The following is a 25,592-nucleotide window of genomic DNA, read 5'->3' as shown; positions in this document are numbered from 1 at the left end:
TCTGTCAAGGACGAGGAGGAGACTATCTGCGAGACTCCATATGTTGCTAATGAGAATGAATTCCTTGGAACGGTAAATAATTCCTCGTACCCATGAATAATCACTTATTCGATCCCATCTCACGACTTCACTATTGCATTTTATGAGAGGTTCGTTGGTGAAATTATTTTTTAGGCGGGGGAAGTTGTCGCGGAGCTTCAGGACGAGCAGAAGTCGTTGATTTGGTTTTTACTGAAGCAAGTGCGTCCTGGAATGGATCTGTCCAAGGTGGTTTTACCGACCTTCATTCTGGAGCCACGATCCTTCCTGGAGAAACTGGCGGACTCTTACTACCATGCCGATTTACTATCCCAGTATGTATTCAATGAACTATTTATACGATGACTATTCAAAAAACCAATAATTCGACTTTCACACACAAAAAAAAATTCATTGAACAGCTCAGCAATTTTTGTTGATTCCCATCGAAATTTCTATTGCGCTGCAGATTCTGGTGAAACATTCACCATTCGTTCATTTATTTTTAAAATATCTTTAGCAAATTCACTAAGTGCTCTATCAATTTTTTTCGTACGTGTGAATCGTGAACTCGTGCTTAAAGGAAGACACAGTGGGCGCATGAGAAACTAAATCCATTATGAGCCATTTATTTTCTACGACTGCTTAAAATACAATAGCGAAAAGGTGAAACGGTTCAAGGATATCGAGGAATATCTAAATTCGTCGGAGAATGTCATGACGCTATTATGTGACGCCTTGGATTTATGAATTATATTCTCCATATTTTCTATTAAATTTTTTTACCGCGCGAGAAAATTTCCGGTGAATAGCCTGTGTATACAATCCATATTTTAATATTTCTCTTCATAACCGCTCATCCCACGAGAGCGGTGGAATATTCATAAAGTCCTCCCATCGAATTCCTGTCGACCCATAAAAATTATTCGATCCATCACCCCTGAAGAAAATTCGGTGATTAAATAAATTTCAGAGCCGTTCTCGAGGACGATGCATTTACGCGAATGAAAGGAGTGGTTAAGTGGTACCTCTCAGGTTTCTACAAAAAGCCACAGGGTCTTAAAAAGCCCTACAATCCACTGCTGGGTGAGACATTCCGTTGCTACTGGCAACATCCAAATGGCTCGCGTACATTCTACTTGGCTGAACAGGTAAAATTATTATGCGCGATAAAGGAACAGTTTCCAAGAGTAACTCGAGCAATTCATTGACCATTCAATCATCCAGATATCACATCATCCGCCCATTTCGAGTTTCTACGTGACAAATCGCCAGGACGGCTTCACAATAAGCTCAACTATAATAGCAAAGTCCAAGTTTTATGGCAATTCAACGTCTGCTGTGCTGGATGGTGCTGCTGTGCTGACGATGCTTCCACGAGGCGAGGATTACACCATGACAATCCCCTACGCTCACTGCAAGGGAATTGTCATGGGTACCTTGTCCATGGAGCTCGGTGGCAAAGTCAATATTATCTGCGAAAAAACTGGATATCACACCGAGCTTGAATTCAAATTGAAGGTAATTAAATAATTCAAGGGAAGGTCATGCGCTATTTCTACCGATTAGTTAAATCGTGTAGTTTCCTGGTATTATGAACATCTTTTTTTGGATTCCTCAGCCATTCTTGGGTGGTGCTGAGCAAATGAATCAGGTGGTAGGTAGAATTCGTCTTGGAAAAGAAACCCTGGCAACAATATCCGGCTACTGGGACGGTCAAATTGTAATAACGGATAAAAGAACGGGTCAGGAGAGTGTCTTCTTTAATCCTCTACCCGAGATTCGTCGCAAGCGTTTGAAGAAATACACAGTTCCCCTGGATCATCAGGGTGACTGGGAGAGCCAGCGTTTATGGCAGGCTGTCACGATAGCTATAAATAATGATGACCAAATCGCTGCGACAGACGCTAAAACTTCTCTGGAAGAGGCACAGAGGGAACGAGCCAAAGATCGAAAACAGAATAACCAGGAGTGGATACCAAAATACTTCGTTCAAGTAATACACTCTCATCTAATTCCCTCGTATCGGTCATCTAATGGAGATAATGAGATAATGAGTGATTTTTCTTATCGATAGGATATTATCACTGGCAATTGGGTGTACAGGCACGCTGACATACGCCCGTGGGATCCCAGAAACGACGTTGTACAATTCGAGCACGATTACATTGTTCGTACCAAGACACGTCACAAGACGCCTATCATGAGAACTGGAAGTATCGTATCCGTGGATCCACAGACACAGGTACAAGAGAGACAATATCAAAGTCTGAATACAAGTCTACTGAGTAAACTTCGTGAATTAACGAGAAGACTCAAGAAACAATGAAATTTGTAGAATATTTTTTATTATTCAATTATAATTTTTTTACGAGTATTTAAAATGGCATATCGACATTGAATATAGAGTATTGCCAGTTAGTTTTATTATTTATATTATGATGATTTGTTTCATAGATTTTTTAAATAAATAAATCGTATTTTTTGGTGATATAGTTGTCATTGGGGTAAGGCAAAGCTGATTAAAATGAACGGTTCAATTTTTCAATTAAGGTGATTTTTTGTTCTTGAATAATCAATTTTTTATTTATTCATTGTGGGAATGAATAAATATTACTCTGTCGTAATATTTACAGTAGACTCTCGATATAGTCGCGTGAATCTGACTATATTCAACTATTTTTTCATAGCAAATTCGAATCCGAGAGATATTTAATTTTCGGCTTTATTTTGCCCGCCATTTAATTCTCCACAAAAAGAAATGAAGAAGTAATACGACTATAACAGGATTCTACTATAATATATCGGCGAAATCTATTCAATATGTTCTTGATGATGAAATCTCGGGAATCAATTGATCTTTTATCCATTATTCCCAAAGACAACAGTAAAAACAGCTTTTCTTTTACATTAATTATTCAGTTTCTGTCCATTATTATTTAGCCCCCGACCTGTTGGATATTGAATAGATAAAATTTTCTGAATTTTTTTAAATGTAACATCGCACATGGTTAATTTTGGAATAGTATCACGAGTTTTGGACTAAGCACGTGAGAATAGTGTTTCTTATGAATAATAAAGAATCCGGTGTTTTAAATCGTTGGGGAACGTCTAATGATTTCAGATGCCGTTATTACAGGCTGAATCGCGATCGTCTCTGTCAGTATTGAAATCATCGAAGAGACAATTGTCGAGTAATTTACCACTGACGGAGACTGCTCATGATTCGGGGAGTTCGTCCGCAGATGTACATTCCGACTCGAGTCAGTCGATCGGGAAGAGACGGAGGTCCAATGCCAGGTATTTTTTATAAACAATTGGTCTATTTGGAGAGTGAAGGATGTACTGGCAATGGGGCCCTCCAATATTTCCTATTTTGATCCCATTCTAGGCTCATGCATTCCATCAAGGAAGTGGAGAGTCGAATGCTCCAGCAAGGCGAACAGCTGAATCGAATCCAACGAACGCTTGAGCAATTAGCTATGAGGCAACGCAGCTCGAAAGAATCGAATTATAACGCCAACATGATGAAGAATTTTGTGGACACCGTTATTGTCATTGTGGTGGTCTTCTTCGTGCAATATATCTTCAAGATGTGGAATCGTAATAACGTGGATACCAAAGAGACTTGGTAATTATTATTCATATTTATTTCAATCGACGAACTACTGAATCGGATCAGATTCATTAACTCGCGGTTTTCTCAATGGACTATCAGAAATTTCGTAGAAAATATTACAACAGAATTTTTCTATTAAATATTTTCTATGAAACATTTAATTCTAAAAACATTTTTGGTTTCTCGTGTAGATCATCAATGGCGTAATTTATTCCTGTGTTAACCTGAATAAGGATTCGGTAGAGAATCCTTGATGGATAAGGAGCAGCTGGAAGTTTTGATTACCAATGGATGAAAACGAAATCGACTTGTTGGATATGAGTGTAATCACTGGTGATGTATTTTCGATAATCTGCCTTTCTGTACGTGTTTATTTAATTCCGATAATTCCGTATCAGGGTACATTATTCTCGAGCAGTGTAAATAGACGGTAATCGGTAAGGAGAAGTCAGTAATGGATATTATTTGTTGAATTATTGAATCATTGATCATGTAATTTTAAAAAGTTATGCTTTCGTATTGTTTTCTAATTAAATTTTTCTATGTTCTTTTCCCTTTAATCAAGTAAAATTAACATGAAATTCCGATATTTTTTTCATTTCCAAAGCTATTTGTATATTTACGTTTGTTAACGAATAATTAGGTGTATAAGTACATAATGATTGTCAGATAGATTCCCACTAGAATAATCAAAGATTACTATAGCGGTTGGAGGACCTGACGAATACGATTGATAAGTCGATATCCATCATTTCTAACAGTTTCTAAGATAAACGAATTCCATTCAATCGTGTGATTACTAATACCTGTGAGTAAGAGATATAGAAATGGATACCTGGATGAAAGCTATTTATTAAATTTATGCATTAGATGAGTCAGAGATCGAAGGTATCAGGGTAATGTGAGGAGGCAATTGAGAACGGAATTAGTAGTATTTCAACGAACACTCGAAACATCTTGAGCAATCATTATTAAAAAATGACACTGTAGAGCCAGAATTACTGCACTCGTTGTTACTAATTCAAATCGATATCGAATTGCTTGTTAGGCACATGTGCACTGTAATTCCAAATGCATTGAATAAAAATTAAATCATTCGATATTTCTTTCACTATCTGCTGATTAAATTCAATTAGAAATTAAGATAGGGATTGATGTAAAGTTCTCCTGCAATTGAAATAGAAATAAAAATTGTATCAATCGCTGTGCGATTCTCGATTTATCGTTACAGTAGAATCCCGTTATAGTTGTACCTCTCCTGAATTATGTAAGCAATCCATGGTTTCGTCGAGTGAGAAATCGGGTTTCAGGCAAAATAAAACCAAAATATAAATTTTTTTCGTATTTGAATTTATGAAAAAATTCAGTTTACGGTGGCAGCGAGTACCTGGTGAGGGTTGAATGCAGTGGAATTCTCGATATATATAACGGGAGTTTACTGTAATGTTATAAAATATTTACAATCCCGAAAATTATTTATTTCCTTATTCTCGTGAGAGAAAAAGTTCAAACGATTGGGAAATATTCTGTGTGGGAGATGTGCCATGTTTTTTTTTTGGTTTTTGTTGATTCAATTGGGATACGATACATTGGTGACACACATCAGACGAATAAATTTATATTCTCTATTTGTTAATTTTAAGATATGGGTCTAGTCGAGATTATATTGTGCAAAAATTAAACGAACATTAAAAAATCATGATTTCACGTTTTTATTTTTATATTCAACTGATTTTCACAGGTGGGGTACCCCTTGTCGACTGGGTAACGTCATAATTTACATTAGATACAGTCATGAATAACGAAATTAAATTTTTCCCATTGGTTGTCATCGTATGTAGCTCATTGGTAATACTAAAATGAATTAATGAAGAGTAATAAAATGAGTATTTACGTCAGATGATGCCGAAATTATCACAAATAATGAGTGACGTGTGAGTTGCATTCAGATGTATATATCCGCTTGTGACTTGATACTAGGCTTATTTCGGAAATAGTCTTTTATGTATTGATTTACATATTCCTCCTCTGAAAATGAATGAACGAAAAATATTAATAAAACATTCAAGCCTTAACCAGCTTGACTAAAATATAAATTTAAGTAACAGAACCATTTAATATATAATTAATTGCAGGCGGAAATATTGAAAATTTTTTCTGCCGTAAATTTAATCAGAAAAAAGCTTTCTGATATTTTCCCTGAATGCTGTAAGTTGCATAAACAATTTGAATAATTTATCGAGATTGAATAAATGTTTACTCACCAGGGAATGTATTGTCAATAATAAGCATATCACTAATATGTTTAGCAACAGCCTTGAAGAGCATTCGATCCTTAATAACTTTCTTTTTATAAAAGGGCATGAGGTACTTGACGACCCATGGGGCAATCCTCTCCTTGCAGGAAGTCAAGTGATCCTCGATGAGGATCGGCGAATCCGGCGCCAAATCCTCTCCATCGTCATCCCCAAAGAGTTCGCTAAATCGGCTCCTAATTCTCCCATGTTTTCTGTAATTTCTCACCGACAACTCCATCATTTTGGCCTTGAGTTTGGAGACCTGGTGAATTCTCTCCACCAGCCAAATTCCCCGCATCTTCTTCGTTTCCTTGTCCTCGGGTATCTCCTCCCCACCTTCTACAGCTCTCCTCTTATTTTTATAAGTGTAGAGCGATAATTTACGTTTTCCACTGACACACGACGACGTGGACTCCTGGGAGGATTGCGGAGTGGCAATTGACGAATCAGGTGTTTTGGTGACAGTTTTGACGACTGGAGGTTTAACTGGAGAACTTCTTGGACACATCTTCATGATCTCCTTCTCAAGATTTGTCTTAGTGACGCCTGAATGTCGTTCTATCAGGGCAGTTAAATCGCTGCTGTCGTCACTCTCGCAGAACATGTCCTCCAGGTGCTGCATCAGGGAATCCTGGGATGCCTGATCGTCCTCGTGGGGTCCATTGACGTCTGCCTCGAGGTGGCTCAATAGCTCTTTCCTCTCTTTCTCATCAGTCTCTATTTTTTCTACTTCCTGGGTTTCAATTTTTTGCTCCAGGGGTTCCACCTTCACAGGCATCTGAGGATCCTCCGGTTCACCAGCATCATGAGGACTAATTTCTAATGTCTTCAGGGGGTGGGGGAAGAGCTGAGTCAGTCTCTCGTCAAGAGATTTAACTTCGGGATTTAATTTTGTCTCTATTTTGGTTCTACAGTCGAGTGATGGATCCTCAACTGCAGGAAAAACTTTGGTCTCTGGTGGGAGTAAATCGTCAGTGGTTTGCACCGCTGCGTCGACAGTTGTTGGTGGAGTCTGCAGGAAGATTGATAACTTCTTGTGGAATTTTTGGCGAGATGTACTTGTCTTCACTTCGGATATCATTTTAAGCATCGCTTGACGATACAGTGAAGCCTCCAGGGAGGCACGAACTGCTTGCAGCTCCAACTGACTAGCGAATTTCTTCAGCTCTACGCGAGAGATTTCTCTTATTTCAGCAGTTTTACAACACACGTTGTAATTGTTCAGTATGGATTTGTTGAGATAGGAGAAATATACGCGACGAACCTAGAAAGATATTTCGTTTACTTCGACGCGGAGTCCATCAGCGAAGAGGAAAAGGATAACAGGATAACAGGAAAAGGATAAGAGATATCGAAATTCCCGTGATAACCTTTTTTGCAGTTCTCAATGAGCTCTAAAAAAAATATTCCGGCGAAAATAATGAATCTCCCTTAATTTCGAAGATATCCTTGAAAAACTCATGGCAGAAATCAGAAAACTTGAATTGTTTCCCAATTCATTACAGAATTGCAATTTGATTTATGATTAAATGCTGCCTGATTATCACAGTTATCATAATTGAAAATCATGGAAAGACCTAAAATAGAGATGAAGAAGAAATGAAGTAATTACCATTGAAGTGAGCCTGAGGAATTCGTTGGTGGGGTCGAGGTCGTTGAGAGAACTCCTGTCAAGGATCGATGGTTGTGACAACGAGGAGACACTGTCATTGTCTGTCTCCTCGTTGTCATTGTCACTGTCTTCACTGAGATTCTCCTCTTTCTCTTGCTTGAGCACCAGAGGTAGAGGCATATCGAGCGGTTTCGCTGCAGTCATGCCGATGATGACATGAATTAAATTTTATCACTGTATTTTCTTCTAGGATCACTGGATAACGATTTAATTTTTTGATATCAATTGTTGACACTTATAATCTCACGACTTTGGTTTTATTTCGGATTGAGAACGACCTGAGAACTTCCAGTGTTTTGATCCGACGAGGTTATGGCTGATGTTGGCGAGGGTGGATGTAAACACTAATGGCGAGACGGGAGGTCCCAACTCAGAACCAACTCAGGGCATAAACAAACTATTTTTGGATACTTCCAATTTCTTAATTACCAGAAAGGGGAGAGGGCTGGATGAGGACATATTGATTATTCTTATTATTATTATTTATTATTATATTATATTATTTATTGTATATTCTTTAGCGTAAGAACCGCGCTATACAATTAAGTCAATGCATTATTTATTTAATTTCTTCAATTTTGAATCGTTTGCATTCTTTTTTATGAATTATCTTCCTAGAAATTTATCTGAAAATACAGCGACATCAATTAATATCTGGATTTTATAAAAAATGACGGTAAAATATAAATTTTAATATCAAAAATATAAAAAACGGTCTCGCGATGGTACGGCCCATTGTCAATCCTCGATTTCCATATCTTTCGAATTTAATATTAAAAATATAAAAAATGGTCTCACGATGGTACGGCCCATTGTCAATGCTCGATTTCCATATCTTTCGAATTTAATATTAAAAATATAAAAAATGGTCTCACGATGGTATGGCCCATTGACAATCCTCGATTTTCATATCTTTCGAATTAAGACCTCAAGTGAACGAACACACATTCGGGATCATTAAGGAAACGAAGATAGTGAATAATCTGAATAGGAATGAATGAATATCAGCAAACCAATTACTGGTTTTTAACAATGCACCGCAACTGCAAATCACCTTGTCAATGATCTGTGATAGTAACGGAAACACATGTATGAATCGTAAATAAATCCTTTATTACCGCAAATGACGACTAGATTGGATAAGAATACTATTCTAAAGGCTATTTTGCTGCTGTTCGATAGCATAATCCTCCGGTAAATAGCATGAAAGCATGCAATTTCTGCTTTAAATACTGTGAGCAATTGCACTGCTTCAAGTGTATCCATCCACAATGTCAACAATTTTGTATTTGGTGGTATTAAGTCTTGCTGTGTTTGTCAATGGTCAGGCTGACTATTGCGATGTCGAGTCTTGCGAACCCAAGGGACCGCATACCGTTTGCGAATATCCGGTGAGATCTGTTTTTCCTACGCACCAAAAAAATTTTCCAATAAATTTCCCCACCACTCACTCCTTCTTTCTCTCAATTGTAATTGTCCAACGAATCATAATTGTAATTTCTCGTGAACTCGAACTCATGCACGAGAATTAACACTGCGGAAGATTTTAGGGTTGAATTTTTCATTTTTATAACAGGAAATTGAATTAAAAATTGAAAACTTGAAAGATGCAGAAGAACTTGTAAATTTTAGTCTGATAATTGATAGAAATAAAAAATTGGGCGTGTTCTTGAATTTTTATAAATTAATTTAATTGATCAAGATCTTGTGGAAATGTTATGAAGATATTTGTTCGTCATGACTCTTGAATTCTCAGTGGGAGGAACCCTCTGATGACTGCGGCGAACTATCCCAAATCGGAGTGACTGATGAAGAAAAGCAGACAATCCTCGACAGACACAATCACTGGAGACGATACGTTGCTGCTGGCAAGGAGAAGAGGGGTAATCCTGGACCCCAGCCCGCTGCCACCGATATGGAAGACCTGGTATTAAAATACCGAAAAGAATTAATAAAAACCCAAACATCATTTAACAACATTGTACAATTTTCTCCTCATTTATTTACAATGATTTTTACAGGAATGGGACGACGAACTAGCCTACATCGCGCAGAGATGGGCTAATCAGTGTAATGATGTTCATGACGATTGTCACGATACATGTGAGTCGCATTATCTCAATTCTCTGTTTTTTTTTTCAGACAACTCCATCCCTGAACTCTCATTCAATATAATCACTGATCAATTAATCCCCATAATGAATAAGCTTTATCTTCGTTTAATAAAAATTGTGACAACAATTTTTTTCTTCAGATCAAGAACAAGTGGGACAGAATTTGAATTGGGGTGCGTGGAGTGACGGTTATCATCCTAATGTTATCAGAGACTTGGTGGACAATTGGTACAACGAAGTGGAGCATTTCAATGCCAACACCGTGTCGTCTCTTAAGTAAGTAAATAGAATGAAATAGAAATATTTGATTTTCACTGAATGGTTTTCGTGTCTAGGCCGAAACCACCAGGTGTCAAGCTGTACCATTACGTGCAAATGGTTTGGGCGGATACCAAACGTATTGGTTGCGGTATCACAAAATATACCCGAAATGGTCCCACCAAGGCCAACCCCAATGCCTGGCCGGAATTGTTCCTCGTCTGCAATTATGGCCCAACTGGGGTCATCCTGGATTGGCCACTGTACAAGACAGCTTAATTCAAGACCCAAATTTCCCCGACTTTCATGATTTATTGTAATTTAATGTAACGATGTTATCGAATTCATCAATAAAAAATAATATTTCTGGAGTCAGACGCAAATATATTTGGCGTTCGGTTTTTTCTGAAAAAAATCAATGCAGGGATTTTTCCATAAAATTACAGAGTGAACATTTGGATGTCAGTGATTTTAGGATTGTCTTCTCGTTTTCGTTTTGTTTTGAAAAAAAAAGAAACAATCACAGGGAATTCTGTGGAAAATTTCTAGTGTCATGCAAACAAAATTACTGGATGTTTGTAATATGATTTATAGAAATTTCTAGTTAAATTTCTCGAGAGTTCGGAAATTGTAGATCGATACAAGGGAGATTGAATGAGGCACACGAAATTCACTTAAAAGAAAAGGAAAATCGTTGTAAATTATATTCGTCAGGTACACACTGAAGCTTATCAGGATTACGAAGTTAGTTTGAAATTAGCCCCTCCAATAATACGATGTTATCAGAACGAGAATTAGTCACCGCTGATAGCGTGCCATTGGCGAATTAATTCTACAGGCTATTCTATCCCTAGTAATTCCCTGAAAAATTCAATCCGCGTGTCGCATTCTCAACGCATTCAATTTCTATAATTAATTTCAATTGGTAATACTTCAAATAAATTAATAATCGCACTCTCAATAAATCTGATTTAATCATCAATTGAATGAGAATTTATTTGGGTCTGAAATTAATCTTCTTTCTGTCAATATCATCAATAATTGTCAGATATTTCTATATTCGATCAGAAATTCCAGTGTCGGCATTGAATTTCCCCTAGTAGGCACTTGTCGCTTTTCCTGTGCTATCACTAAAATTTTCTAGAGAATTTCTCTTCGCGTGCCTTATCAGAAATAAGGAAAGTAATAATGTTTATGCAAGAGTACAGCAGGAAAAATTCATCCGTGATTTAAATAATACAAAACTTATTATTGCAAATGACATTGCCCGAGAGTAGTAACGCTTTCCTGTTGTGATTATCTACTGAGACATCACGAACAGTTTAAATATCGAGTTCTGAATCGATTCTTTACAGTAGGACATTCCAGGATGGGTAGAATATTGAGGCAGTTACTGCTACTCTGTTTCATAGCATTCATCAATGGACAAAAATACTGTGATCTCAGTTCCTGCGGACAGAGTAATCACACTCTATGTGAATATCCTGTGAGTCTTTCAATTTTTATTCATATAAAAATACGGATTTTTTATTATTTTTTTATCGATTTTTGGTAGTCATCAGATCCTGCTAGCTCGTGTGGGGAAATAGGAATCGTAGGGGTCACCGAGGAATTGAAAAACGCCATCCTCAAGAAGCACAATGATTACCGAGCTTATGTTGCCAGTGGACAGGAAACAAGAGGCACCAACAATGGTCAACCTGGTGCTACAAATCTCGGACCTCTGGTAATAAAATCATCTGCAGATAAGTAGTCCAAAAAAGACAAGAAATAAGTTGAGTTTTCGGGGAATATCTCTGGATCTACGAGAGATGGTCTAATTTTTCACAAAAAAATTGAGTTGTTTTACAGAGTGAAACGAGAACTAAAGATTTCTCCAAAATTTTCAAAATTCCTCTTAGATTTTCGGGGTTTTAATTAATTTAATGGAGATTCTGTGCAAAAAATGTTAATGATTCTGTTCGCAGTCATGGAATAATGAAGTAGCAGAGATAGCGCAACGATGGGCTATTCAATGTAAATTTGCTCATGATGATTGTCGGAATACAGGCAAGTACCGAGATGATTTCCTATTAGTGTCTCAAAGAATATGTTCACCACTGAATTTATATTTACGATTATTCCCCATTATTTTCCCTACGATGATTTCAGCGGACCATTACGTGGGACAGAATATTGCGGGACTCGGTTGGAGTGATCACTTCCATGATGAGGATAATATCGCTGATCTGGTGGATAGTTGGTACAACGAAGTGGATAAAGTTGACAGGAATATCGTGTCATCATACCAGTGAGTAATAGAAATAGAAAAAGATTGTTATTCTATTATTTTTTCCCCTGTTAATCTGCACTTGCGGATTTTATACTGTTTTAATTAATCCTCTGTGATCCACAGATTTTCTAAAGATACTGGGCATTATACCCAGCTGGTCTGGGCTGAAACCAAGGAGGTGGGCTGTGGTGTCATTAAGTACCATAGGTCTGGAGAATGGTACAACACCTACCTCGTATGCAACTACTCCCCAGGAGGGAACATCATCGGTGCGCGGATTTATCAGACCTCTTAATGAGAATCCTAATTTATCGTTTGTATTTCTGGCCCCGCCACTAGGCCCATTTGGTTGATTCAATAAATAAATTCGAGGGAAATTTATACATCGTTATATTTTGTCCTTCTTCCTTTTCTTTTACAATTAAAAATAGTTGCAAATAATTATGAATTACAATTAACTCAAATTCGATTATATGAATTTATGAAGAATGAATATTATAAAAGAACAATAAATGATTCAATAAATAAATTCGAGGGAAATTTATACATCGTTATATTTTGTCCTTCTTACTTTTCTTTTACAATTAAAAAATAGTTGCAAATAATTACGAATTACAATTAACTCAAATTCGATTATATGAATTTATGAAGAATGAATATTATAAAAGAACAAGTGGTTCAGGTAAATTGCAGGAAGTCATGACTTTTTCAGAGTTGTTTTTTATAATTACCATTTGGCGTAGGTTTTATTGAATTATTTATTAGAAATTACGATGGAAAAAATACGAGTATTGATGGGATTAATTATTCAGGGTGAGTTTTATCATAAAAAAAAGAGTTCTGGTCCAATTCCTATTCATTAACCATCATCCTCGAAAATTTCGACTTGTCCCTAAAAAAATGGAATGCAAAATAAAATAATAAAAAATAATAGAATAAAAAATCGAATACCCGACAGGTATACTACCCGACCGAAAATGTAAGCGGAAAATTTATTTGTTTTTCCACAGAACTCCAGAACCGTAAATAATCCTATGACATTAATGTTAATTGTTGAAATTATTTTTGCAAATTATATACACTGGTGCACTTTCCGTGTAAGATTATTTTTGCGTATCGATTATCTCTGGAGGAAGCTCCCAGACCACGCAATCCGATATTTAAACAACGAATTTAAAGGGAATGCCTTAGTACCTTTTCATAGAATGAGGAGAACACTTCAAGTGCTATTGCTGTGCTTAGCATTAGCCAATGGACAACAGCGGAGATCCTGCAATTTATCTTCTTGCAACGGAAAACCCCACACTCTGTGTACCTACCCCGTAAGAAAGTTAAATACCCCAGAAATATTTAAATAATTGCCGCAATGAATGAAAATGAATTTGAATAATTGAATAATAAACTGACGAGTTAAACTCCACATGAATATTTAAATAATTGTCTTTCTGTTTTGCCCGAGAATTTCAGGACGAAAATTTGGTCAGACGGAAAAGTTCTAGATTTAATACACAACCCAGTTTTTCTATGATTTTTATTTTTTCTCTATCATATTAATAATGAATATTCCAGTTAACTGGACCAGCCACTTCATGCGGTCAACTCGGTGCCAGAGGTTTGAATCAGAACGAGAAAAAAGCTATTCTCGATAGACATAATTATTGGAGAGGTTTGGTAGCAAGTGGACAGGAAAGGAGAGGATCTCCTGGACCTCAACCCGCTGCGAGAAACCTTGGATCCCTGGTAATTGAATCTTTCCAATTTTTCCGTAATTTCCTTCAGTGATTTTATCTATTGAACTGAATTCTCAGTAATAGGTCAGTGATTTCTCGTAATTATTTTAGAGATGGAACAATGAAATAGCAGAGATCGCCCAGAGATGGGCTGATCAATGCGATTACAGGCATGATGAGTGCCGTAATACAGGTAATATTTTCCTTTCAATTTGCATTTGTCACTTTCGTTGTCATTTCTTTTGAATTCTCTAGCCAACAACATGCACGTGGGACAGAACATAGCGTACATCGGCTGGTCTGATGGCTGGCATGCTGACAGCTTGCTCAACATGGTTGACAATTGGTACAACGAAGTAAAAGATTTCAACAGAAATATGGTCAAGTCTCTTCAGTAAGTCCCTAGGCACCTCCACTCCAGATAAATTATCATTCCATCATACACTTTTACAACTGTCATACGATGTCATATTTTTTATGACTACAATTTCCATCGTACATTGCCAGAGATTATGCCAGGTATAATATGACAATTACCTCACGGAATAATTCAACAGAAAAACGATAACTGACGATTCCCTCGCATTTCTCTTCAATCTCTAGAAATTCTGTTATGAATTCTAATTAATTTAATTATTCATGATTTTATGGGACTGTACAAAATTTGTGTAATTTAAAAAATCAAGGGATTACGTAAGTTTTTTTATTTGGATAATAATTGAATTATTTATTTGCACTCAGTCTTCCGCCAGAGCCACCGAAACTAGGTCATTACACCCAGATGGTCTGGGCTAAGACCACAATGGTAGGTTGTGGTGCATCAAGATACAAGAAGAAGGGTGAATTCTACAAGACATACCTTGTCTGCAATTACGCACCAGGAGGAAACTACGATGGACAACCCGTCTATCAACCCCGTTAATCCAACGTAGAAGTAATCAACAGAAAAATTAGCTATTCAAATGATGTACCCAATTATTCCCCATAAAATTGCATAATGAAATTTCTCAGACTCCGTAATTTTTACCTCAAATTTCTCCCAACTTTTTCCAAAATTTTCTCTACTTTTCTCTACGCGGTTTCGTTCGCAATGCAATAGCACGCAATCGCGAATATGTTTAGATAAATATTTACGAGACTCTGGAACGACTTGTTTATCACCCATTATCAATATTTCGTGGACACCTGAATAATTGGTACCTTCACCCCTCATAGAATATTCATTGGACGATCAAACGCAAAATGCAGTCTCTGGAAGAAAAAATGTGAGGATTTAGTGGCTGTTATCAAGACTTATTACCCGTCATTCTATTGACTTTAATGATCTTTATTTGGGGTAATCAAATATTTCCATAAGTTTGTTTGAAAAATGCGGCCTAATTTCTAAATAATTTTATTATCTCAATAGCTTCCTCACGAGAGCACGTAATTGTAATTGATAATGAGAATGACGCATTGATTGAATCTCTGAAACGTGACATTTCATCTTCAAATATTTGTCCATTGGGAAAATGAATTTCCATAAGCTCCCGGGGATTAAAAAAAATTGATAAGAATGTCTCACTGACACTCCTATTCATTGCAGTCTCGATTATTTCTCTGTATCAATATTATCTCTCGTGCCAGTGCGTCGAAGAGCGCTAAACAATATTTAAACAGCGCGTGTAAATAAATTTCTTCAGTGCACCATTAGACGATGGCCAGAATATTAACGCAAGTGTTACTTCTGTGTGTTTTGGTCAATTCTCAGCAGCAGAGGTACTGCAATTTGTCATCATGCAGAGGAGTGCCTCACACATTATGCCTCTATCCCGTAAGAATTTTATTTTTTTTAGTGGGTCAAGGGCAGTCATCTGTCTTCTTCGATTTTTGACAAGATAAATTTCGGATACGAGAGTGAAATTGTTGGAAATAGTGAATATTCGAGTGATTATTTTCCGAAATGTTTAATTATTTTGAAATTTTTATTTAATGATATTTTGGTTTTTATATTTGGATTGGAATTTGGGGATTTTAGACGAGGTCTATGGCATCTTCGTGCCGTCAATTGAGCCGCAGAGGTTTAACTCGGAGCGAGGAAATGGCAATTCTCGACAAACATAATAGGTACAGAGCTTTTGTGGCCAGTGGCCAGGAAAGAAGAGGCAATCCTGGACCTCAACCTGCTGCAAGAAACCTCCGTCCTCTGGTACACGCATTATTGTGAATAAACGAGGAATTATTTGCCTACGGGGATTTCACTGAGGTGTTCGTTCCTTTTTGCAGAAATGGAGCAAGGAAATTGCGGAGATTGCACAGAGGTGGGCGAATCAATGCGATTACGGACATGACCGCTGTCGAAACACAGGTGATTTACTTTTAATACAACTCTCGTTTTGACTTGCAGAATATTAATGAAAAAATTTGGAGAATTTATCATCGAATATTTTTATTAAAAATCCAAAGCTATTGAATTTTAGGAATTGACTGTCAAATAAAAATAACGAAAAATACGAATTCGCATGAATCTCAATAGAATTTCAAAAAGAAATTCTATTTTCTATTTTTTCTAGCTCGTAATGTTTATGTGGGGCAAAACATCGCCTGGATCGGTTGGACGGATAGATGGTCGAATAATAGTATATTCGAGATGATTGATACTTGGTACAACGAAGTCGCACAAGTGAACAGGACTTTAGTAACAAATTTCAAGTGAGTGCCTCAAAAATCGTCAGTCACGACTGAATTGTTATTAAAATCAGATTGTTCCTTCCTCCCAAAATTTATTCCGCCCAATTTCTAAATATCGATGCTTTATCTGAATTTATTCGCAGCCTTCCCTCTGGCCCTTCAACCCCGATTATCGGTCACTACACCCAGATGGTATGGGCTAACACTCATTTCCTCGGATGTGGTGTATCAAGATACCGAAAAGATTTGTACTACATAACATATCTCGTCTGCAACTACGGTCCAGGAGGAAATTATGCTGGTCAACAGATATATCAAATTCGCTAACTTATTTTACGACCTTGAGAAAATAAATTCATATTTTTCTCGGTCTTTGTATGGAGTTCCATAAGAGTGTCAACAGGTATAATAAAATAAACATCCTCGAGGAAACTTGTTGATTTCTTTTCGTCGTATTTCACCAGTGCCTTGCACCCACTCAATCTTTTCACCTGTCAAAATATTCTCAGGTGATTGCACCCCATGAGAATGTCTTCACGCAAAGAAATGAAGTCATTACTATAATGGGTAATACATAATTATAATAATGTTTAAATGTTAAAATATTTGAAAATAATACAAGGCAATAAAAAATGGATGAATGCATGGGATTAATCGGCGAGAAATAATGGGAAAAGCACGGGAAATTGTGGAGGTGAATTGAATAATGGCGGGGGGAGATGTAAATAGTCTCGACCAATAGGCCCCAGGCGTTTGTGCGCAGCTGCGCGGTGGAATTGCGCATAATTGACAGGTGCACTGAGTATCGATACAAGGTGCGTTTTCAGTGTGAATAAAGAGTTCCTCGCACATTTCGAACATTCTCCTCATTATGAGATAACAACACGAATTCTTATCATAATCAAATTGTGTTTTTACTAAATACTTCACCAAGTTATTGGCGAAAATATGGCTAAAGACGAGGTGGATGATCTTCTGCCTGACAAGGACGCAGCGAAGGGCTTTTACGCCAAATACGAGCCCAAAGAAATTCTCGGAAGGTTCGTTTGTTTTTCGGATTTACATCAACACTATCATCTGTGAATTTCTCATTCTCCGAGTGTACCATCCGAACAGAAGATTTGATAACTCTCCCCTATGCACTGATGCCCCATAATTATCCCGAAATTAATCAACTGAACTGATAATTACATAATTAAAATGAAATATCTCTCCAAAAAATAATCGAGTCTGCCTGGCGGCAGTTATAATATTATCAATATTTTTATCCTATTCATACGTAATGTGCACGATAATTAAGCAATATAACCTATGAAGTTGATGAATGAACAATGAATCTGTTAATTGGCGATTCATCAATTGTAATGAATTTCAATTCATTCCCTGATTCAATTCCAGAGGAATTTCGTCGACGGTGCGGAGATGCATTGAGAAGGAGACAGGCATCGAATATGCAGCTAAAATAATAGACATAAGCAATGAGCCTCATGATGGGGCTGAAGGTCACACAATGAAAGATGCTACTATGCAAGAGGTGCATATACTGAGAAGAGTTGCTGGTCATCCCTACATAAGTGAGTTGGAATTTCTCGTTGTGTCAATCATAATTCACTGGTTATTATTCACTTGCAGTTGAGCTACATGACGTGTTCGAATCGAATACCTTCATTTTTCTCATATTTGAGCTGTGCAAGAATGGAGAGCTCTTCGATTACTTGACGTCTGTTGTCACATTGTCAGAGAAGAAGACGAGATATATCATGAGACAGGTCTTCGAGGGGGTGCTACACATTCATAATCAGGGAATTGTTCACAGAGACCTCAAACCTGAGAATATTCTGCTTGATGATAATTTGAATGTCAAGATCACGGATTTTGGATTCGCCAGAATGCTCAAGTCAGGGGATAAATTGTTTGGTATATTTAACCCATTGATCTATTAAATTTTTTATTCACTAAGTTCTGGGGAAAACGTGGAGAAATATTTGAAATTTTTTTACACGCATTATGAAATATGTAATCATATGTAATTTTTGTAGTCATGTTTGATTGTATTGCGATTTTCAGATTTATGTGGAACTCCTGGTTATCTAGCCCCAGAAGTTCTCAAATGCAATATGTTTGAGAATGCAGAGGGCTACGGATACGAAGTAGACATGTAAGACACGAAAAATCATATTCTTCTACATTAGATCCACAAATATTGAGTAATTGAGCAATGTCTGGTGTAATCAATTTCCATACGTTCGATTTTCAAGGTTGATTTCTGAAATTTATATCTGATAACCGAATGAGGGACTAAAAATGTGTTGATATTTGTGTAGCTGGGCCTGTGGTGTAATAATGTTCACTCTGTTGGTTGGATGTCCACCATTCTGGCATCGCAAGCAGATGGTGATGCTGAGGAACATTATGGAGGGAAAATACTCGTTCACCTCGCCCGAGTGGGTTGATATCACTGATGCTCCCAAGGACTTAATTAGGAAATTACTCGTTGTTGAAATCGAGAAGAGAATTTCGATAAAAGACGCCTTAGATCATCCATTCTTTCATACTGTGGTAAGTCTACCTCACTTAATCCGTGAGAATTTATTATTACACCACCAGAAAATCTCTGCTCTCCTGTCTATCTATTCAAGGAAAACAATTCACTGGTTTTGGTGTGGAAGTCACTGCGTTGGTTTTTGGATACACGCCGCATCTATTATTATCACACAATTTTTCTTATTTGACTTTTTTGCTTTTTTTTCTTCTCTTTACCCTAATTGCGAAAAATTAATTCAACGAATTGGACACAAATGAGAGTCGATGTCAGGAGACCATCGCACAAAGAGAATTCTGCATTGTATTATTATAATTACAGCTGTGGGATCAAGATATAGCACCACTCAAGCGTTCACTCTCCTCTAATTCACGACGCCTAAGTAGGATTTCCCAATTAGCTTTGGTAAATTTGGTTTTTTTATTTTTTTCTCGCCACCGATTTCATTTCTAACGAACATCATCATTTCATCGACATTAATAAATAGTAATCGTGACTAATGGATGGTTATTATACTGGAATTACACACTAAACAAAATTTTACTGCACTCAACAAAGAATTTTATCGTCATAAAATAATGTTTTTCTCGTTCACCACTTCTCTACTGAATTTTCCTACTAAGTATTAATATATTGTCATTCTCCATTCCATTAGGAATTGAAAGCTAAATCTTTCAATGCAAGAAAAAAATTCCAGCTTGCAATTCTGACAGTACGTGCTGTGATACGTATCAAGAGATTACACACGACCCCCGAACCCCTGTCCACGTTGGTAGCTCGTGAAGATCCTTACCGAATCAAAGTGCTGCGAAAGGTAAATGAGCGATAATTTTCAATTGATATGTGGCTATTGTTGGTGATTTGATCAATCGCATGATTTATCCTGTACCCAGGTGATCGATGGCTGTGCTTTCCGGGTTTATGGCCACTGGGTGAAGAAAGGCGAGGGACAGAATCGTGCGGCCCTCTTCGAGAACACCCCTAAAACCGATTTGAAGCATCTTTACGTGACAAACTTAAGTAGATAGCCAAATTCTCTAGATGAATAATGATAGGCAATTCTTCCAAAAGTGTAATAATATCCTGTTATACATTGAGATTGTATTTTTGGGAAAAAATTTTAGACATAATTTAGATATATTCTCGTACTAAGATAAATTTCCTAGTAAAGTGGTAAAATTATTTAATTCGATTTTAATTATTAATCAATGCTTAATTAATATTTCGTGATTTGAAGTTAATTTTTGTCAAGACGTTTTTTGCGGAAGTCATTAAGGGCTATAAAGAAATACTAAAAATTTTCTTTGCATTCGGATAAGTGGGATTGAATTGTTCCTACCACTTCGCTACTGAATTGTTTATCTGTTTTCTCTTAATCGATAAGTGAGACGCGAGCCAGTGAGGGAATTGTGTTCTGTACAGATTGTTGATAAATTTCTATGGATGATAGATGATGATAATGATGAAGGGCTTGATTGAGGTGCCCTCGGTCGATTGAGCAATAGTATTAATCACTTGAAGTGCTCTTGGTACTAAAAACACTGACAATTTGTTCTTGAGAGTGCGTTAATTTATTATAATCCCACTCAGTAGCGGAAATCTCCACATTCTAGTCATTTCAAAATTCTCCTCTTCTTTGTGTGAGTCGTGTATTTATGATAATTTTCTGAACAATGGATAGATCAATAAATAAAATGCAATAGTTTAATTAAATCGTTTATATTCATCAATCTGTTCTACAAATAATTCAACTTGATCTAATGTTTCTTCGTCTCCAATAAATAGAAAATATTTATTCACCCCTGGTAACTGTTCTCCGAAGAAATTTGTTCGAAAAAATGCAGAGAGAAATGCTTGAGTCATGGACACATACGGAATTCCTCGTACTGAGAAATATAATCATAAATACCGATGTAAAAATATTCATTCACCCTCGTAATCACAGAGGTAATGTGGAAAAATGATAAAAAATATTCGACAGACTAGAATTTTTTTAGAACTCTGACAATATCGTCGTAAACGAGTTCTTTAGCATCTCTGCCCCAAAGATAGTCAATGTGATTGAACTTTGAATAATTGATCCTAAATTTCTCGATGACGTTTGGCAAGGCAGTGGCGAGACTTTCTATATCCTGAAACAAAAAAAAAAAAAAATAAAACATACATTCACATACTTCCTTTTTTTTCGAGAAGAGAAAATTGGCAAACTCACTGAGGTGTGATTCAAGAAATCATTATCACTATAAAACAATCCAACGGGGAAAGTCACTTTATTTAAATCGTACAGAGGAGGCTCGGCTGTTCCATACAATTGCACATTTAACTTCTCCCCATAATCAAATTTCCTAAAAAGACCTGTAAAAAGAAAATTAATTAAAGCCCTGAACATGATTATTCATTAATTGAGCAAATTATGGCGGCAAATATTTATTATGAATTTATTATTAATTACTCAGAAATAAATTGACGAAATGAGTGAAGTTTGAAAAAAATTGATTTAGTTGGCAATGGAAGGATTCGTTTACATTTTAAAGCCGTGAAATTGATAACATTACCTGACGTTATCGTCTGACAATAATGAAGTATCTGCTTGGCCGAGGCCCCAGCCGGAAAGTGTCCGAAAACAACAGGCATCATAGCCTTGTCAAGTTGATCGCTGCCAAATCCAGCAACAAGATGAAACCACCCATAACAAAAAGTCTGGGCAAACTTGTCAGGTGCATTTCTCATGAGAGTTGCAAGTGCAAATGCCTGAAGTTTGTTTCTCGGAAACCACTGATTGATATTGCAGTACACCGACGCCCACTAAAGCATACTAATAATAAATATAAGATGAAAACAAAAATGGAGATGGCGAATTCCGTCGATTTATCGTAAAAAGTGGGTTGAATACTGGAGGAAATGATATGATTTACGTACTTTCATCAGGACGTGAAGTGGTACAACGCATTTCAAAAGTGGGCTACGATGATTGGAGAGAAATGCTATGGGTGCCATGCAGACCATTCCTTTTATTTTATCAATGAACTCAGGACGTTCACTTGCCATAACGAAGAGAGCTGTTGTACCCTGGCTGTAGCCAATGTACGACATGTATGGATTACCAGTCTTATCCAGGATGTAATCAATCATTGCTGGCAGGTCATACACTCCGATCTCATGCCAGCTACATAATGAGAAAATCCTCATTAATAATGTGAAAACGATGGCAACAGTATTCTCTAATTATCTAATTCCTACCTAAAATCCCAGAACTCTTTGTCCTTTGTATTGAATTTTTTATGACATTGTGAGTATCTGTTTCCTCTCGCATTGGCCAGCCACACGTCATACCCCTCGTCGCAAAGTACATATGCTGAAAACAGAATTTCCATGTGAAGAACAAAAAATATCTGCAAGAATTCAATCGTGAAGTGGTAAGGTGACATTTCTCTTTCGAATGTAAACCGTCCGTTGATTATTTACAAAGAATATTAAATCTATGCAGAGACTATTGATTTTGGGAGAAAATATGAAAAGATCTTTTTTCTCGGAGATTTAATGAACTGCAAAAAAGTCCTCTAGTGTTTCAGTCTTGAATCAATAGTTTTCGAGATACTTCGATCATTGGAAAACAGTTGAATTATTTCAGTTGGCCAATTGATAACTGAGTTAATTGTCAGTCCAAAGTGCAGGGAATTGTGAATTACCGAGTGCTCGTTTTGGACCGAGTAAAACCCAGTCGGCAGAGCTAGAAAGGAGTCCATGGTGAATGAGGACCGTTGGTCTGCACTTTTTCTCGGCTTCATAAATACTCCACGATCCTGTTTCCACATCCGGTTCCGTCACCCTGTTTTTTGGGATGGGTGGAACAACTCGGTGAATCTCCAGACGATAACCGTCCTCTGTCCAGACATGATGGGTCTCTGCTTGATAGCCATGATGGAATATGAGTTCAGGCTAGAATATAAATGGGAGAACGTGTTTGTCTGAGCGAGAAAAAAAAAATGGTTATGCCATTTGAAAACGAGCAAGTCACCTTGCTTTTGGAAGTGGAGATGACGGAATCATGCGGGATAATAAAATTAAAATTCAGCGCTCATAGATGAAAGAGATTGGTATTTATTCAGAAGAGTGGAAAAACCCTTGAATAAATTTTGTTCCGTGGGGATATTCAATATTGATCAATGAGTATTTCAAAACCCATAAATAAATTCTCCTACAGTTAAATTCTGTTTTAATTATCGAAAATCACAGTGAATGCTAATACTACGAATTTTAATTCATTTCCCCATCAAATTTTTGACAGATTCTCTTATTTACCCTCTCAATTCTATGAAATCAATCATGTTATATATCGAATAAGAATTTATAATTGCCTTTATAAAATTTATAATAAGTCAGTCTGAAAAAAAAATCAATTGATTCAATCACTTCTCAGAATGCCTATAAAAAAAAATTAAATCCCAAAAAGAATGACTCAAATTTCTATTGAATTTATTTCTAATAATTTTCTAACAGTGTAAACCACTCCCCACTGAATCAACCGTTTAAAAATAAAAATAATTGACAAGACCAAACATCAGCTGCAGCTGTCAGTGGCGCATGGCTTCTGGAATCCTCGACGATAATAATAATGCCCTTGTGAGGTTAGAGCACGTGGATCATACGTATTGCTGTCAAATTCTTATCAGCTCATGAAAAGCCGAAAGAATCTCGACGTCATACAACAATCACAGCAAGAGAACCGATAACTCCGTCTCGGTGATGAAATCATAAATAATAATCAATGACTCACCGTTGTCATATGAATCTCATCATTATCCGTATTTCGTAGAGCACTATTCATTTCACGGAGGACGCCGAGGCCAGGTATTTTTTCCGTTGGAATAGTTCTTGTCAGAAAATTCCAGAGTCGTGAACGCATACGAAATCCCTTAATGACGTTGAGAAAACCCAACGGAATGTGTTGTTGTTAATGAGGTAATTGATGATGTTCACTGGATATTTGAAGGGAAATTGGGGGAATTGGGGATATTGGAGGAATTTTTGGATTGTAGATCTTCGTTGATGAGACACCGAGGCGATGGGAATTTACTCTTGCACTACGTTTGCATCACTCACTTGGGCGAATTCGTGGGAATAATTGACCTGGAGATGGTTTTGGGGGCTTCACGGTAATGGGATGATCACCAACTGGTTTCACTGATATTTTGCGTCTGCGTATTGCAACTGACGATTGACGATTGACGACTATTGTCTGATGATGGGGTTCTCGGTGGAGAGACGGATTTTACGAGTGACTCGATACTACTTGGAGCTTCGCCACGGAATGAGACGCACATTTCCACTCACAGGCATAGGACGCTATGACAGACCCTGACCAGAGAGTGGGGGTAAAACCTCTCGTTTTTCTACTCGTTAATTTAATATTCACTTGGGAAATTCTGGCGAAATCCTCCGACATCGTGGTTTCGTCATTGTTTTTATTTTGATCATCATTTTTTTTTTATTTAAATTATTTAAAATAGAGTGTTGGAAATTCATTGAGTCAATTGAAATTCAAACAGCGCAATCTAGGGGACAGTTTTTCCGTCCACTGTGTAACTTCGAGTTAAAGTTAAATCTAATGCACTTACTTTGTTCCCATGTCAGAGGAATTATTTCCCCTATTGTGTACATGAATACGAAATTCACTCTATCAGTAAGAAAATACGAATCTTTGATTTTTCCTCTGAGGGGAAAATTGATTCTTCGAATTATTGGTAACATTAAATAATTTGATTCCACTCTAATGATTTCAGCAGGAATTATCTGATTTTTTAAATAATAATTGACGAAATTCCCCTCAACTAAGTTCTCTATTCATCTCTTGAATAATTACTCTTATTCACTCCATTGAGATACGACCGACAATCCGAGATCATTCGTTCTTTTCCGTAATTAATCGGTGGATATTTAAAGATTCAGAAGCCTACGACCTCACCACAACAAGAGTTTGCCGATTTTTTTGCTGTTCACCCTCGGGATTCTGGGAACAAAGCAATAAATAAATCTTTCATTTGATGTATCATCGATGATTGCTTAGGGAATCGGGTCACAATTCACTGCTCGGTCTTTGTCTATCGAATCTCATTACGTAGTAATACAATCATTTATTCGAGATGTGCGCAGTCTTCCAGTGCATGAATACATATTTATTCTATATATCCTCGCATTTTATGCCTGAGTTCTACAATATTGCGATTTATGCCACTGTTTGTCACTCTTCGGATGACGAATAACTATTTTTCACTAGTGTCAGGCACTTGTTTTTAATTAACGAAACTAGTTCAAGTTGGATGATTAGAGCTGTTTGTCTCCTTGTTTCAATGGTATCTCGCCTACATTTCAGTTCTTATATCAGGCGATTTAATTTCTG

The 25,592-nt window shown here is 36.9% G+C and overlaps 6 protein-coding genes across 7 annotated transcripts in view; 4 read left to right on the top strand and 2 right to left on the bottom strand.

Moving 5' to 3' along the window:
* Orp8 (Oxysterol-binding protein-related protein 8) overlaps positions 1-5,336 on the top strand; it is a 10,470-nt gene extending 5,134 nt beyond the window's left edge. The window contains 9 exon segments of the mRNA XM_011299993.1: positions 1-72; positions 175-353; positions 992-1,169; positions 1,246-1,539; positions 1,640-2,014; positions 2,096-2,263; positions 3,143-3,318; positions 3,410-3,649; positions 3,829-5,336. The exon segment at positions 1-72 is cut by the window's left edge and continues 1 nt beyond it. Coding sequence (XP_011298295.1) covers positions 1-72; positions 175-353; positions 992-1,169; positions 1,246-1,539; positions 1,640-2,014; positions 2,096-2,263; positions 3,143-3,318; positions 3,410-3,649; position 3,829 — 1,683 coding nt within the window. The 3' untranslated portion in view covers positions 3,830-5,336.
* Positions 4,003-7,960, bottom strand: LOC105263657 (uncharacterized). The gene is made up of 3 exons (XM_011300006.1): positions 7,547-7,960; positions 5,902-7,198; positions 4,003-5,665 (listed from the first exon to the last, which is right to left on the bottom strand). Exons 1-3 carry the CDS (start codon positions 7,748-7,750, stop codon positions 5,583-5,585), a joined length of 1,584 nt encoding a protein of 527 aa, XP_011298308.1. The 5' UTR covers positions 7,751-7,960; the 3' UTR covers positions 4,003-5,582.
* Positions 7,961-8,849: 889 nt separating this feature from the next.
* LOC105265310 (uncharacterized) lies at positions 8,850-12,612 on the top strand. Its single transcript, XM_011302746.1, has 10 exons — positions 8,850-8,997; positions 9,363-9,533; positions 9,628-9,709; positions 9,861-9,996; positions 10,056-10,251; positions 11,243-11,464; positions 11,534-11,704; positions 11,946-12,027; positions 12,130-12,268; positions 12,374-12,612. The coding sequence occupies exons 1-10, from the start codon at positions 8,878-8,880 to the stop codon at positions 12,543-12,545; spliced, it is 1,491 nt and encodes a 496-aa protein (XP_011301048.1). The 5' UTR covers positions 8,850-8,877; the 3' UTR covers positions 12,546-12,612.
* Positions 12,613-13,431: 819 nt separating this feature from the next.
* Positions 13,432-17,082, top strand: LOC105265304 (ancylostoma secreted protein). The gene is made up of 10 exons (XM_011302732.1): positions 13,432-13,572; positions 13,820-13,990; positions 14,092-14,173; positions 14,236-14,374; positions 14,722-14,884; positions 15,674-15,793; positions 15,998-16,168; positions 16,246-16,327; positions 16,533-16,671; positions 16,794-17,082. The coding sequence occupies exons 1-10, from the start codon at positions 13,456-13,458 to the stop codon at positions 16,975-16,977; spliced, it is 1,368 nt and encodes a 455-aa protein (XP_011301034.1). The 5' UTR covers positions 13,432-13,455; the 3' UTR covers positions 16,978-17,082.
* Positions 17,083-17,432: 350 nt separating this feature from the next.
* PhKgamma (phosphorylase kinase gamma) lies at positions 17,433-20,641 on the top strand. 2 transcript variants are annotated; one of them, XM_011299970.1, is made up of 8 exons: positions 17,433-17,690; positions 18,049-18,224; positions 18,283-18,567; positions 18,718-18,808; positions 18,975-19,209; positions 19,514-19,597; positions 19,848-20,006; positions 20,086-20,641. In XM_011299970.1, exons 1-8 carry the CDS (start codon positions 17,599-17,601, stop codon positions 20,218-20,220), a joined length of 1,257 nt encoding a protein of 418 aa, XP_011298272.1. In that variant the 5' UTR covers positions 17,433-17,598; the 3' UTR covers positions 20,221-20,641. The 2 variants fall into 2 exon arrangements, with proteins under 2 accessions (XP_011298272.1, XP_011298281.1); XM_011299979.1 differs by lacking the exon at positions 19,514-19,597.
* A 254-nt stretch (positions 20,642-20,895) lies between these two features.
* Positions 20,896-24,634, bottom strand: LOC105263631 (lipase 3). Its single transcript, XM_011299960.1, has 7 exons — positions 23,970-24,634; positions 22,882-23,131; positions 22,433-22,547; positions 22,112-22,358; positions 21,748-21,997; positions 21,405-21,547; positions 20,896-21,324 (listed from the first exon to the last, which is right to left on the bottom strand). The coding sequence occupies exons 1-7, from the start codon at positions 24,096-24,098 to the stop codon at positions 21,175-21,177; spliced, it is 1,284 nt and encodes a 427-aa protein (XP_011298262.1). The 5' UTR covers positions 24,099-24,634; the 3' UTR covers positions 20,896-21,174.
* Positions 24,635-25,592: the final 958 nt, after the last annotated feature.

The sequence above is a fragment of the Fopius arisanus genome, unplaced genomic scaffold, assembly GCF_000806365.1.
Source record: "Fopius arisanus strain USDA-PBARC FA_bdor unplaced genomic scaffold, ASM80636v1 scaffold00001, whole genome shotgun sequence".
Taxonomy (NCBI): Eukaryota; Metazoa; Arthropoda; class Insecta; order Hymenoptera; family Braconidae; genus Fopius; species Fopius arisanus.
The sequence above is the reverse complement of the archived record's forward strand: the minus strand, read 5'-3'. Positions and strand labels throughout refer to the sequence as shown.